This window comes from Chlamydotis macqueenii, chromosome Z (assembly GCF_036417535.1).
Source record: "Chlamydotis macqueenii isolate bChlMac1 chromosome Z, bChlMac1.mat, whole genome shotgun sequence".
NCBI lineage: Eukaryota > Metazoa > Chordata > Aves > Otidiformes > Otididae > Chlamydotis > Chlamydotis macqueenii.
Window position 1 is genome coordinate 54,501,062 of NC_141593.1, and position 15,945 is coordinate 54,517,006.

Consider the following 15,945-nt stretch of genomic DNA (forward strand, 5'->3'; position numbering starts at 1 on the left):
TAAACAAAGATTTTAATGAGAATAAAGACTCTTAAAATTAACAAGGCCCAACTGTGCAATCAAAAGTGAAATGAAGTTCTATATGAGGTTAGCCAAAATCCCGTGGGAAAGCCCACACTATTCTGTGGTTAGCCTTGATTTCACACGTTAATACTGTGAATGGCTGTTGTTGGTTGACTCCATAAAATGTCATTTCCTTTGAGGTGCAAGCTCCTCTTGGCAGGTACTGCGCTTTGACCTGCTATGATTTCTAGGTTACCCGTGCTTAAACTACCAAGTTTTACTACAAGCAACAATGCTTAACTTTTGTGCTTATATTTTTGCACTTTACATGTTTTGATTTTTTTTTTTTTTTAGCCCCATTGCTCATCAGAGATTGACCAAAATATTCACGAAACACAGAGGCTAACATTGGATTATCTGGTGTATTCTTTTGTACGTATATCTCATCCCCTGCTTCATGTATGGTTTTTTTTTTTTAAATACTGTTCTAGATGTTGATCTATGTAATCAGTAACACTAGTACAAGGGAATTGTTCAGGAGTCCCTATGATGTGCTACACTGCGGTTAAACCATCCAGCCTGCCAGCTTGGTCTGGAATAACGAATGACCATACAGGGTTGGGAGCAAGGATGTTTCAAAGCTAATCCCACTTCTCTAATTTCCAGCCACAGCCTGTGGAAATCCTTCGCTTGTGACTCCTTTTTACCATCTGTTTCGCAGAGAAAAGTTTAATTGCAGAGAGACGTTCCAAGATCTAGTTATTAGTTGTAAAACACTTCAGAGTGGTAAAGTTATTCTCAAGCTTAACAAGCTTGGAAATGCCTAGTGCAACATTATTCAGTTTCCTCCAGTACTTTAAATAGCCAATACCAGAATATTTTGGGATGATGGAAAACTTTTATCGTCTTGCTCCTACCTCTGTACTTGTAGGTGGTGGTGGACTTTTATCTTGTTTGTTGCTCATGAAAGACAAATCCTTTGTTGAAATGTTATGGATCACTCTGAAACCAGATGGGACATGCCAGCCTGTTTTACAGTTTTCTAACGTGTCTTCTCTCTTTGCCTGCAGCGTTTATCCTCCTGCTCTCTAAAGTTAACACAGCTGGAAAAGGCCACTGAGAAAAGCAAGCATCATCAGTCAGTGCTTTATGAAATGCTGGTTACTCAGTGGTAAGAAGGCTGTTTGAACTCATCAGGTAGCACCTGCATGGAGATTCCTCCATCCTTTAAAACAAAACCAGAGTATTTTCCCACAAAGGGAGGAGGGCAGGGGAGAAATTAATATTAACCTTTTCTCCAATCCATGGCCAAAATCATGAAAAATTTCACGCCAAAGAATACTATTATGCTGATACATGAGGTTTATTCAAAGCACTAACTCGTTTAGCCCATGAAACCAAAGGAAGAACGCAAACCAAGTGTGCTTTGACAATGCTGCTGGAGGCGTTCCTGGGAATGCTGAAAGGCAGCAGTGCCACCTGCTGTTACTATTGCAGTTTGAATTCCCAGACAACTGTACAGAGAAAGTTCAGTTTCACTAAAATTTATGTGTCATCAACAGAATTTTGTAATTATTACTGTGGACAGGAACTGAGGGACTATGAAGATGAGGTACCAAGACCCAGAACCTCACACTAGAATTTGCTTTGGCTATATCAGGGTCAGTTTTCCCCAGATCCTCACATGGTGGGAGCAGAGCTGTGAGGTCCTTCCCTCTGGCCCAGCTGCTACTGCCGTTAGGTAAGTATCAGACACATGCACTAAGCATATTTACATATCAGCCACTGTTTTCAGCATTAACTGGTTAAACTACAAACATTATTCCCTATCCTCCACCAATAAAAAAGGCTTTGTTAGACAAGACAATTGTATTGAATTCACTTCCTTTTATTGCAGTGACATCCCCCTGGTACAAAGTATTAACTGCAATAATTACGTTAAAACATTAGAAAAGCATTTGTGTGTGACAGTTACAGTACAGTATCAAATCTTACATCTTCAAACCAAGTGGGCCATTACCCACTAACGCTCAAATCTTTAAATTATTTTCAGTTATTTTTAAATATGTAATGTCAGAAAAAGCATATAAAAGAATGTATGTAAAAGGAAACCTAAATACAAATACAAGTGAACAAATAAATAGTTGATTTTCTCCAGCTATTACTGTCTTTCTAAACCCATACAAAGAAACCTAATCTACAGAAGGTATGAATTGCCATGTGTAAGTGATTTCATTTTTCAAGTAATTAATAATGATTGGAACGTAACTAAATTTGGCGTCAAAATCAAAGCAGAAGTTGGAGTGACTGCCACTAACAGACATCTGTTACAAACAATTATCATTAACTGTTGACATTTTAGTGTAGCAAATAATCTTGAAACTTGACCTTGTGCCTAGCGTTAGTGGACTTCTGAGAGTGCATGTGAAAAGCATCCTACGTTATTTCACAGACATTACCTTAACTATCCCCATATGCATATTTAGATATATTTTATATAATTTTATACACATATATGCATGTATACACACACTTCATTTGGTTTCTGTGTTACAGATCACAAGCAATGGTTTCCTGAATGGGCAAAAACCTTTTAAATAAGTGTACCTGTGCAGATTTTTTTTTTTTTCCTTAAGATAGCAGCACTAAGTCCATGCCTTACTGTCCATCTGTTCAAAAGAATGTAATCCACAAAACAAGGGGAAAGATGGCAATGATTCCATATTCACAATGTGACATACTTATCCCCTAAAAAACACTGTAAATTTGTAATAGATGCATTGGTAAGTTTGATCCCCACCCCCCTCATCTAGAAGGAAACAGCACTTTTACTGCAAACTGTCTTGTCATATAATGTTTATCGTAACAAGCTGGCTTCATGCTGGCATCAGTTATCTCACACTTAGCAGCAAAACATGCATGTTTGTTTTTATTTTTTTTTGTTTGTTTTAATTATTCAATAGTCTCAAATCCAATTGACAGAAACAGCAAAAAAAATTTTTTGCAGTTTACCAAGAACTTGACAACAGTGTATACTGCACTCTGTAGAATATTTTTCTCTCTTAATCAAAACAACTTGAAGCTCTACCTTGCTACACAATGATTACGGTTTGCCCTTCAAAAGGAACAGTTACATTTCAATTTGATCTTGTATTTAGCATAAAAATACACCTTTTCTGTGCATCCTTAAATGAAAGTCACTCAACCACTGGTAAACCAATCCAGTAGCATGTCCAATGCTAATATCAAAAGCTTGTGAAATGTTTTTAGGCAATCCTTTCTATCCAAAATATATTAGGAATTTAAAAAACAGTTCACATTACTAACCTTTATACAAAGGCTCAAGTGAAATTTCTTGTGTAGGTGTTCATAGTAGACTAAATTAATAAGTTTTCAAAATATACAATGAAAGGGCACACAAGATTGGCAGTTTCTTTATTGAACATAGAAAATGTATAAAGTAGGGTGTATGGAATAGATCTAAATTGCTAGACAATCAAACCTGAGTATTATTTAATAAGACTAAATGTATTTTCTGACAACTGAATGAATTGACCTAAAAACATCTCCCCTAGTAACTAGTGGTCCTTTTAACCATTTGTTGAAAAATGCAAGAGAACTGTAGCTTTTACATTTCATATTGGATAGCAAGATTCCACATAGTGTTTACTGTTTTCTGTTAGATAGCATCACATTGTTCCTATTATCCCCATTCAAGCCTTAAGTTGAGTTTTGTTTCAAAATAAGTTGAAAGTGACACCAAAACATAACAGGCCAAGAACTAGGACAGGTCTTTTTCTTTTCTTCTAATTTGTAGTAAGATAAAAAGCCTCAGCCAGTAAGATTAATTCGGTTTTGTATTACAGCTACAGAGCAACGGCTGACCAGTATCCTTCACCAAGGTAGCTAATGTTAGCTGTGTATCTCAGACTAGTGCCAAAGCAGTACACACTGTCAAATTTGAGAAAAGGATTCTCTCCGGTAGTAGAATTAGTTTTATTTTAACTGTTACAAAATTCAGTAGCACAAAGTCTTCTCAATAACATCAGGTATTTGTTTTAGTTCATCTGACCTGCCCCAATTCTCACCTTTAAATCTAACAGATATAATAAAAACCCCAAACCTTTCTTAAAGTAGAAAACATACAGTACTAAGAACTAATAGCTCAATGGAAGACTGAAAAGCAGCATTCATTTTTACTGTAATATGGAAGAGACTAGAAACTAAAGGAAGTCTGATCTAAACTCTTAGTTGAAGGCAGATTTTGACATTCTATATAAGTTTACAAAATAGGATGTATGGATGAGATTTGGTTAATTTCAGAAGGCACCTCAAGGCTAAAAGGCTTTTATAAATCTATAATCCTTTCATTGATCAAAAATAAAACATTTTATTGCTGCTATTCAAATAGCAAACAAAAAGCTTTTCTTGTTTTTCAGTCTAACAAGGAATCCTTCCCCCATTAAGCAAGATTAAATTACAGAAAATATAGAATAAAACTGAAGATGTCACAACTTTAGAAATACAGTGACTTTCCTTGTGTGCTTTCAAGTCAGTGAAATAGTGAAAGAAGAGTCACTTTTTGCCTTTGTGATGTTAATAAACTATAGACCATGTCAGTCACTCTCCCTGGGCACTGAAGTACCATTTCATCATAGCCGTCCCATGTGCAGTACTCTTAGGAATAGAAGGTAAGAACACTCTGATGATTCCCACGAACAAGGAGAATTGGTGGCAGATCTTTAGAAAGAGCTTCTAACCAGGCCATGTATAGGGCACTAGATACTGCGCCTTTTCGTGCAACTGGCAAACTCCTACAATTCACAAGGAAAAAACAGCAACCATTAGAAAAACACAGTGGAGTGCAAGTCATATAATATAAATGAAAGTGTGATTTTGCAAAGACGTAGATAATAAGTCATATTTCCTTTTTAGTTCGTGGGTTGTTCCCCCCCCCCCCCCCCCCAAATTAAGTTAATTAGTTAAAAGAGTTCATATCTTAAGCACCACAGGCCTTTATATCTATTTACCCCCCACTTCTGGCCTCTGACCACCATTTTGTATTTTAGGTAGCTTCATGGAGAATTCTCCTCAGTTGAAGACAGTTTCTTGAAAGACTGTTCAAGATTTTAAAATGTGGGAGTGGAAGGAATGTGAGAATCCTGAGCCACAGTACAAATGCGGAGGTAACCACCTAAAGCAGGGCACTAGAAGCACAAAACTACACAAGCCCTTTTTCATTAATCAGTATAGTAGCTCCGTACTTCTAATAAATACTTTCAGCACTGAAACCTCCTTAAGTATTTCTGTAATTTAATACCAAGGCACAGGCTTTTTCCTAACTTACATATATTTCAAATTACACTTCTATATCAATTAGGATAACAGTACAAATAATTTACTTACATGACAATTATGTTAGCTGTACTTGAATGTTCTTTCAGCAACTCATTTAGCCTAATCTGGCGATAAGTCTGTAATTAAAATGAAACTTGTTAGGAAGATCTTTTATATAAAACTACAAAACGTTAATTTATTCAAGAAAAATGAAACCAGTTATGATCAACTGGTATGAGTCATTTATAGAAAGCATGTACTTCCACCTCAGTTTGGCAACTTGTTCTCTTTTCCAAATATCTATAGTTGCAAGGCTGGGAGAGAAGAAAGCAGTAAGCTTACAGTGTGCAAATAAGCCAAGTACTATGAAAACTAAATTTAAAATAGTTCCTCTAAAAATGATGCCATCCTCCGTCGCTCCTGGAAGCAAGAGCCCCTTATGCTCCCTTCAAGGTTCTTTTAACCATATGCTAAAAGGTCATAGTGAGCAGGTCTTGCAGAAGCAAAGCCCCATATTCATTTGGTAAGCCTATCTCCATAATAGGTCTCCCTTCTTTTACTCCCTATCCCGTCTTAACATTTGAGGCAGCTTCCCCAGTCATCTTCAGCTCTCTTTTTATGTCAACTAACTTTCTAGTAAACATCTTGAGTTAACCATTTCTTATAGTTCTGTTGCTCTCAGATGAGCCAAAATGTAGTTAGCCTGTGGGCCAGTGTCTGCAGAAACAAACTATCAGCAGACAATCACTTCAGTTATCTCACTGAAATGAGTTTCTGCGGTGTTTGCAGACAATGAGGAACAGCAAGGCATCAAGCAGTTAAAGTAACTGTACTTTATAGAAATCTTCCCCTTAGCCCCTTAGTAATATGCAGTTAAAAGATTTCAGCAGCAGCTGCCTGTCAATCTGTACCTACCTGTTAAACAGACTCCTGCTTTTTCTAACACTTACAATGCAGAATGACCTACCATCCCCATTTCTACTGCAAATCCTCACAAAAGTTGTAAAAACCCAGACAGGAAAAAGACAATAAGGGTGCAATACACTCAGGACCATCTTGAAGAACTTCAGATCACTGAAACTTTAACCAGTCTTTCTTTAGATACTTGTCTGTATCGGCATCCTGTTATGAGATGCTTCCTGAGTCTCTTCCACAGAAGCACCTGAGAAGGAATACCTGAATACTTCTGATGTCTCTTAAGTGCACAACTGCTTGGGAAAAATGTCAAACCTTTTACTAGTCCTTAACACTACAATTAGTTGTGGTGTGTTTGTGGATTTTTTTAATAATGAAATAACAACAAAAAAATTAGTTTGGTCCAAAAAGCCAAACAGCTGATTATAGACTATATTTTTCTAAATTAACTGCTGAAATATTGTAGAAAAGCAGTTTAGCTCACCCCCTCAGAATGAAGAAACATTTGGTTTTTTTTGGTGAACCACCTAAATGGTTTTAGATGCTGCTTTCCATCAGCTACTCATAAAAACCAGTATGGAAGAGACAGAGTAACAAGAATGAACTCACTGATATCACATCCACAATTTGCAGCAGGAGAAAAGTTTAACATTTAACATAACACTCTAAAGAATACAGACCTTTGTTTTGTAAAGCTCAAGTTCATTATCTGTTATCCTCCATGGTTCATCCTCCTTCATTTTATCAGCAACTTCTTGTTCTTTATCATCTTCATGAAGTCGGAAGGGCTCTATCATTTCTTCAAAAGCTGCAATACTGCAATGATTAAGTGAACAGCCATATTAAAACAGATGAGTCTACATGTCAGCAATTACTTCCACGGTATCAGAAAGTAAGATTTATTACCATGTGAAAATAAAGTGAACCGAAATTTTTTCATTGCCACAAGTGAAAGTGAATTTTTTCCCTTTCGCAAGTGCAGTTAGAACACCAAATCAGCTATTTGCAGACATAATTCAAACAATTAGGGTATCTTTCATTGGGCAACTAAATATAAAGTTAATAATGCATTTAAAGTTTTAGCCAGTTTAAAAAAAAACAAAAAAAACCAAAAAAACCCAAAAATCCAACTTTTGCTAGAGTTTTACATAAGTGTTTGAAAGTTGAAGAGTACCTCCTTAGAAAATGTATAGTAACTAACAGTAGATTCTTCAGAACTAAATTTGAAGAAGTTATCTCCTTATGAAGATGAAGTTGAGAGCTATCAAGTCTCATGCTCAAGATTTTTAGTGGAACATACCAAAATGTATACCTTGCATCCAATGAAACAACTCCATTTTGATGCTATTCAAATTTTTTTTATAAAGATGACAAGGTATTGCTAATCTTTTGTGGCTGCACATGACAGTGTGGGAAGTTTAACAAACATTGAGGAATACCTCTTAGAATATACTGTAACATCAATATGTCTGATATGTTAGCTTCCATACAGTTAAACATTTCCCCCCATAGCCATTTTCTAACTGAGGTGTTCCCATTCCTCCAGGAAACCCCTACACTACTGAAAAAAATCATCTTTTATTCTACCCTTGGTGGTCTTTACTGAAGTTAGTTGATACAATGACTTCACCTTCATCACAAGAAAAAAAAAAAATCAAATGTGATCTGTTGGGTTTTTTTTTTTGGCTGAACAAAAAGAAGTATTAACAATATTCTATTATACTGCACAGCAACTGTTAAAAATAAGTCTTCCTACACTTAGTTTACAGCTATTGTTAAGCCAACTGATATCTTAAAAGGATTTTGGATACATTGTGGGGAATGTATCCACAGAAATAGAATTATTTTGATTTCAAAGAAGTGATCCATGGGTTTATTTCTTCTGAGAGCATTTCTCTATGTAATTCTACAATCTCAACTTCTTATGCATAAGTGTGTGCTACCTGTTCACTCATTTTGCTTGTGGGAGCCTGCTACTGTAAAGACATCCAAAAGCATCAGAAGTACTCTACTGTTTTAGTTGCTTGCTATATTTTACATATTTAAGAAAAGCTGATTAAAAAGCAGGGTATAAAATAATACATATTAGTATTTACCATTATGGAAGTGGTGAAACAGTATTTCCTAATTTGCATTACATCAAATTATTCAGATACATGTGTATCCATGTAAAAGATACTTTCAAAACTTCAGTATAGTAAAGAAAACTTGAAGGGAAAGGAAGATAATATTTTTAGATCTTACACTTTTTGTTATAAATTTGTACTGAAAGTCATCTATAATTAATATTTTTTTAAACTTGAAAATCAGAAATATCACATGTATGATCATTCCTATGTAAATTAAAAGTCCAAGCAATCTTAAAATTTAATTCAACAAACAAGTTGTGGTTTTTTGATACTTACTTTTCTTTCTTTGGCTTAGTATTAATATCCCCAAGAACCATAATGTCCGAGAAGTCTATCCGAAACTTGCTGAGCAAAGTAGCCATCCTGAATCGGAAAAATAAGCCTTTATGCATGACCAGATTTTTAATTACTTCACAGCGTAAACAGATGTGCTTGGTAATGAAAACACTAGTTTAAGGAAAAAAAGGCAACTTAGATGTGATGGGGGTGGAGAGGGAATCAAATTGGCCTGACATACGGCTATTCAACAACATGCTTTGGAAAAACAAAAACCAAAACATTTCAAAACCATAAAACAAAGAGAAGGGCTCTCCTTCAAAGACAATCTCAGGAAAAAAAAAACCCTGAAAATATTAGGTGTCAGATAATGCTGCAGAAAAAATAGCTTAACTTGAGGTATCTCACCCAAAAGAATCTGGGAGAAATGGAACTTTTTCTGGAGAACAGGAATAGAATATGATTACACATCAACCAAAGAACAATTGAAAGAAGGCTAACAGGGAGAGAAAGTAATCTATTGTGCAACATGCTCTATTAGCATTTGAAATGAAATTTTAAAGAGTAAACTTACGCTCTTCTGTCATGATCAATCCTGTTTATTTTTCCACCAATGAACACTCTGATCTTACAGTCTTTCCACTTCTTCTTGGTTGTAAGAAGATATGGTATCAACAGTGTCAAACCTGCATTTTGACCAGAATTTGGGAATGAGTTCAGGAAACAGAGTACTGTGAGAGAGTTTAATAGTAGACTTGTAATCTATATATGGAAAGATGTCCAGTAACAACTAATTCAAAATCTGTTCAATAGTTTTTTTTTCAACATTTGTTTTTAAAGAATAAAGCACATTACCTCCATCATCAAAGAGCCACCAGACATCAATATTGCTTTTGCCTTGTTTCTTCTGAAATTGAGTACTAGCATCAAGAAGTCTTTGGTCAGCCAAGTTTAAAGGAGAAGACAGGCTCTTTGAATCTGGAAAAAAGTATGATGAAATTTCATTCCCGAAGTGTTTTGCTTAATCACCCTGAAATTCATCCAATGCAACTTAATTTTCTGTGATATCTCTAAGTTTAAATAAAAATTGTTTCTCCCCCCTAACCTGACTCCAAATTTTGATTGAATGCATATGAATTGAGCTGTATTTAGGAAGTCTACAAACTCACAACTTCAGCAGTTAACAATTTAAATCTCAAAGTCATTTAGCAGACATTTGACAAATAAAGGATCTGTAAGATCATTATGCAGTCATTTGCCTGGATAATTTAACTAACCTTGCACACATACTTCAGAGCATTAAGTCATGCACTGTTGCTACCTCTTGTATGTGACAAAACTTCCCATAAAACATGTAGATAGTATTTACAAGTAAATATTATGTCCTAGGCAATTTTCTTCTTTGCTTAAATCAATTTTCCTTTAAGCATGTGCAGAAAATAAAAGCTGGTTCTATGTATTGAAATTCTGTCTTTTGCAACAAGTACTGTTTTGCATCTGCAAGGCCCTGAAACACAATATAGACTATGCTGCATAACAAAGTTACTGGATTTGCTAAGAACAGGACAATAACTGTATTTTCAATTAGATTAATACAGGTAAGCATATATTTTTTTTTAACTACAGAAAAAAAACTAACCCCTTTCCCTTAATTAAAACCTCAGTCTGGACTAGAGCCAGGAGCCTCATATTCATTTCTGTCCTTATTTCATTAAGAATTTTTAAATTTAGAGTACATCTGTGACTGATTTATATTAATATACTAATTTACTGAATACTGGGACTTCTTCCAAACTTCAAGCTTCAAGATATAATTTCACTTTTCATTATTAAAACACAACAGCTCCTAGCTGTTGAAATTATGAAGAAAACGTCGAAAAAGTTAGATGAATCTTAGTTAAGGTAGAAATATTTCATTAACTCAAAAATTTTGAAATAAACCAGGAAGTGAAAACTGCTCAATTCATCTCTCAAAATGCTGTTTATTTGAATGACTACTTCACCTTATTTCAGATGTTAATCTCACCGAGTGGCTACATTATGCCCTAATTTGCAAACTGTTGAACAATTCCAAATAACAGAGCAACAACTACAGTTTTAGAAGATCTACTGAACAGACTGAAGGGAGCACATCCACTATACCATTAGATAGCATTTTCCTTACTTCTTAATCAAGTAAGGACCCAGACAGAAACCTGAGACACACAGAGCTGAGCAAGCTCCTGAACACATTTTAAATGTTACTTAAGAACAAAAGTTTAAAAAAAAAATCCAACACTCATAGCTTAGAAACATGCACAGTCCTTTCTCCATAGCAACTTGTTCTGGGATTTTCCACCAAGTTGCATTTTTCCACAGCCTAACCCCTAAAGACAAAGCACATTCCAGAGCCGATATGAAGAAACAAATTAACACTGCATGGCTGATATTTTCCTCTCTCTCATATATATGTGTTGAAAGGAGTACAAAAGGAAAACTGAAATTAACAATGCAAAAGAATGATTTAACACAAAAAGGTGGAAAATGCCTGCCTTTTTTCAACAGTGGTTGTGTTGGAGTCTTTCCATCCTCGTCCTCCTCTGGAAGATTTTTAAAGATACAAAATAAAAAGGTTAATTTCCTTTGTGATGTTAATGAAAACACTACTAGGTATATAAAAAAATAGAAAATAAAGATGTAGAATGAAATGGATTTTCAAAGAAAAACACACAGTCTACCAAACCCTGAGACATATTTGTACTTTAAAAAACAACACAAAAAAAAAAAAAGAATCACATTGCTCACTTAATTGTCAAGTCACTCCAAGCTTTTACTTTAAAAAGAAGAGGAAAGTTAGTTATTGTCATGTCAATGAATGACTTGTGTCTGTTAACATGCATATAACATCCTAGTCTGAGATGAAAAAAGAACTTCATAAAATTTTAGCAGCCTTCAAATCCCACTTAATATATAGAGGTGTGGCATGATTCTCAAGCCATTTTTAATGCCTGTCAAACTCATTAACAATTGTTAAAAAAATCCATTGTAGCTCATTGTCTACGACCTGTGTTATTTAGGGGACTAGATGTGAAAGATTTATTTTACATCCTGGAAAGCTCTAATTTGAAGTACTCAAGTGATTAGACATCAGCAGCTAGAAAAGCATGACCCAGTTCTGTTCCACAGACAAAATCTCTTCAATAATTCGTTGGTGAGAAGAAGAGAGAACTGAAGATAGAATGACAGAGATAAATAGTGGGAACTTAAATTTCATTGCTAACTAGCGCGTTACCTTTATGTAGAGTGGGAGTTCTTTCACTAGATGATGGTGCAAAAGCTATAGACGTGTCCGTCTCTGACTTCTTGCTATAATCCACTTTTACTATGACATCCTTGGTACATGGAGATTTTTCTTGGGATGACAATAACTCTTCTTTGAGAAAGCAAAGAAACACATTATAAACTACTTAATTTTCCCAAATGTTATCAATAGAGGTATGTGCCTATACTTAGGTAGCTCACAGTTGGCTAAACTCTACTGCAACTCTTATGCTATGGCAAAGGAGAGGGAAATTAAAAAAGAAAAAAAAAGGCAAAAAACAACAAAAACATATACAAACTGCTTCACACTACAAACTCCTCTGAGTAGAGCTGTAATTTCCTGCTACTTCCTCCCCAGATTTTGGGTGTTGATTGCATTACTACAGGCTTTATATAATGCAGAGCTAGCTAATACTGAGGAAGTACGACCAAGAAGACAAAAAAAAAAAAAAAAAAATCACTTGGTGAAACGTCTTCCATTTCCACCCTAACTCCAAGAGAAAGGCAAGCCTTACACAAGGCACAGACCAAGTACATCTCACAGGTAAGTTTTTTTTCCAGGTTTGGCTTCAGTGGAGCTACTTGGTAGCTGGCTGAGTTAAAGCAAACTCACAGTCCCCAGTGGATACTAAGCCACCTTGGTGTTGTATTTCCCAGTCTTCTCAGCAGTGTTGTTTTCAAACTGCAGGTTCACTCCTTGCCATTTCTCATACTCCTCTGTCCTCTGACACACAGTGATAGGCTCTCTGCCTCTCTCCAGATCTAAGAAATTCATATGTTTCCAGTGAAACAACAACCCTCCTCTTTTTCAGGAGTATGCCTCCCCTACAGAGCTTAGGTCACAAGCACTTTTCCTCACTGTAACAACATTCTATGGAACAAGCTGTAAACAAATTAGACATTAACAACTCAGTATCCAGTTGCTACCAAAGCTCATAGGCTTCCTTTGTTATTCTGCTTGAAGTTTAACTAAAATCAGACCACTCAGCTTAAGACCACTACCTACAAAGCATAATTCTACGTTGATAATGGAAAACCTTTCCAAGCTTGAGACAGATTACAGCTGAGGTCTCTAAATTCGCGTGTATAGGGGTCGACAACCCACACCAGACCCATAGCATTCTTGGATCATGCAGTATTTGTTGTGATTTACATGATTTCTAGACTTGAGTCTAAAATACTTGATACCAATATGTCAGCCTCTCATTTGTTTCAGTGAAATAGTAAATCCTTGGGGAGCGCCTATATACAGTTTATAAATAAAACCAAGATCTGTTCCTGAACATGGGATATTCTTATTTTACATTTCAGACTTGCTAATTTCAGTGATTTTTATAAGAAGAGCGGTATTTTGGTTTGTTGTTTTTTTTTTTTAAATAATGTGTTGGTTTTGGTTGGGGGGTGGGGGGCTACAGTGGCAGCTTCTGCAAGAATCTGCTGGAAATTTCCCCTTTGTCCAGTGGACTCAGCCGGGCCTAGAGCAGACCCACCGCTGGCCACGGTTGAGCCAATTGGTAGCAGAATGTTCCCTGATAACACCCCTGTGATAACGTATTTAAGAAGGGGAAAAATTAAAAGAAAAAAAGAAAAGAGAAGACGTGAAGAAGCTGAAGCGGGGGGCAGAGAGGGGGGAGAGGGGGAGGCACGAGCCTTGTGGGCCTTGCAGCCCTCACCCTCTGGGCTCCCACTGGGCAGCCGACTGGGCCTGACTTGGTCTGGCCCGGCTGCAAGAAGTGGAGAGGAGAGGAAATGTGAAGAGATCCTGAGAGGCGACTGCCTGAGCCGGTTGTGAAGAATTTCTTGTGAGAGGAACGGCTGCAGACACCAAGGTCAGTGAAGAAGGAGGGGGAGCAGTAATGCTGCTCCTGGGAGAGATTCCCCTGCAGCCCGAGGTGCAGCCCATGGTGAGGCCGGCTGTGCCCCTGCAGCCCATGGAGGCCCACGCAGGAGCAGAGATCCACCTGCAGCCTGGGGAGGACCCCAGGCCGGGTCAGGCGGATGCCTGAAGGAGGCTGTGGCCTGTGGAGGGCCTGCGCTGGGGCAGCCATTCTTGAGGGACTGCACCCCATGGAAGAGATGACGCACGCCAGAGCAGTTCAAAGGACTGTGGCCCATGGGAGGGACTCCAGGCTGGAGCAGGGGAGGAACGCGAGGAGTTCTTCTGCAGAGGAGGAAGGAGTGGCATAAAACAACGTGGGATGAACTGACCGTAACCCCCATTCCCTCTTCCCCTCTGTGCCGCTCAGGGGGGAAGGAGGTAGAGATAATGTTAAGCCTGGGAAGAAGGAGGGGTGGGGGAAAGTTATCTTGTTCTCTTTCTTATTATCCTGCTTTGGTTTTAATAATAAATAAATAGTTTTTATTTAATAATAGTTTTTATAATAATAAATAAATAGTTTTAAATAAACAGTAGAGCCTGTTTTGCCCATAACAGTAACTTTAAGGATCCCTCTCTGTCCTCATCTCAAACCTTGAACTTTTTTTCTTATATTATGTCTCCCTACTCCCTTGGAGGGTGGGAGGAGTGAGCGAAAGGTTGCATAGTTTGGTCCCAAGTAGGGCTAAACTACAACAAACAATTTACTTTCATTTAATATTTTCAGAAGGCAGTATTAAAAGGGTATTAGAACAACTATTTGCCAGACAAAACAAAATAAATCTTACCTTGGCCCTGAAGGTGAGAAATATCCAGGCCCTCCTTTAAGCGGAGGACAACTACACCATACTGAACATCAAAGGCATCACTAAACAAAAAGAACAAAAATAAAATATTTTACAACTTTTTCTTTCCCAAAGGACCTACAGTACACACCCTCTTTGAATAAATTCCAGTGATTAAACACTGCCATTTAAACTCCCAAATAATAAATTTGTAATTTAGAATCAAATTAGCTATAAGTTAGTTCTAATGTGCCTATTCCCATTTTATCTGATCGGGAAGGATCTCACTTCTTTAGAAAAATAAAGAGAGAAAACTTCATTACTATAGAAACAAGCAAAAAGCCTAAATAAATGGTTGCGTAAAAGTGGAGTAAAATGAAGGACAAAAATTCCCAAGGTGTAAGACAGAAAAACATCAACTTAACCATATCATACAGCTTGCATTAGCCATTAATCATCAGTCCTTTAAATACATCATTAAAAACAACCATAAATCGGAGAACTCCCTCGCATGTCATTTCCACAGAAATTTTTCAAGATTTCATTCATTAAACATTTCTCTTTAGAAGTAGAAATACTTGATTAGAAATGTTTGAAGTATCAACATATTCTAAAATAAAAGTAAGAAAAAATGAGGTTGATCTAAGAAGAACACATTTTGTCCATTAGTGAACATTTTAAATTCATTGTTTAATTTGTTAAATCTGTACAGATTAGATGTGTTTCTATTGTGTGCTTCAGAAACTTTCAATTCTCCAGAGATTTTCCAGAAAAATGCTTGACCTAGAGTTATTACCTCCTGAGGTTTCTCTTTTAGGATGTGGAGAAGCACATGACTTGTTGACCTTGACAGATCTTCCAGCACAAGCCGTTCCAAAATAAAATCAGAAGAAAAACCGAAAACGAACCAACATATTTCCTTATTTTTCACTGCACTTGGTGCTCTTGCTTATCTCTTAAGGAGCTGTGAGAGTGGGAGGGTATGATTTTTTTTCTTTTCTAATTTCTGCCTGTAACTCCCCATCCTTTCTTTTAAATGCACAGTAAATGAGAAGTGTAAAGTGCAAATGAAGAGGATTAAGCAACATACAACGAAAACAAAAACCCCTCTGTATAAGTGCAAGAAGCAAGTTTTAGTTTTCTGAACTGTTTGTAGCACAAGTTATTCTGTTAAATTTTTTAGTCAGAACTGGTCTGTCTTTCAATGCTGTCAAATTACACTGGGTTTTCCTTTCCCCATCTCCTCTTTGGCTACTGTATTACAAGATACACAGCACTGACACTCAAAGTAAGTAAAACATCTCTTGTATATGACAGCAAAGTT

The 15,945-nt window shown here is 36.6% G+C and overlaps 1 protein-coding gene across 5 annotated transcripts in view; it reads right to left on the bottom strand.

The window, feature by feature from the left end:
- Nucleotides 1-1,870: 1,870 nt before the first annotated feature.
- The window catches only part of SLC12A2 (solute carrier family 12 member 2), a 68,205-nt gene continuing 54,130 nt past the window's right edge, over nt 1,871-15,945 (bottom strand). For 4 of the 5 annotated variants that reach the window (XM_086771525.1, XM_086771523.1, XM_086771527.1 and 1 more), the window contains 9 exons: nt 14,625-14,704; nt 11,932-12,072; nt 11,192-11,239; nt 9,516-9,638; nt 9,235-9,346; nt 8,661-8,747; nt 6,936-7,071; nt 5,410-5,477; nt 1,871-4,817 (listed from right to left, as the gene is read on the bottom strand). In XM_086771525.1, coding sequence (XP_086627651.1) covers nt 4,682-4,817; nt 5,410-5,477; nt 6,936-7,071; nt 8,661-8,747; nt 9,235-9,346; nt 9,516-9,638; nt 11,192-11,239; nt 11,932-12,072; nt 14,625-14,704 — 931 coding nt within the window. In that variant the 3' untranslated portion in view covers nt 1,871-4,681. The remainder of the gene's footprint in view (nt 4,818-5,409; nt 5,478-6,935; nt 7,072-8,660; nt 8,748-9,234; nt 9,347-9,515; nt 9,639-11,191; nt 11,240-11,931; nt 12,073-14,624; nt 14,705-15,945) is intronic. The other variant, XM_086771524.1, reaches the window with a different exon arrangement.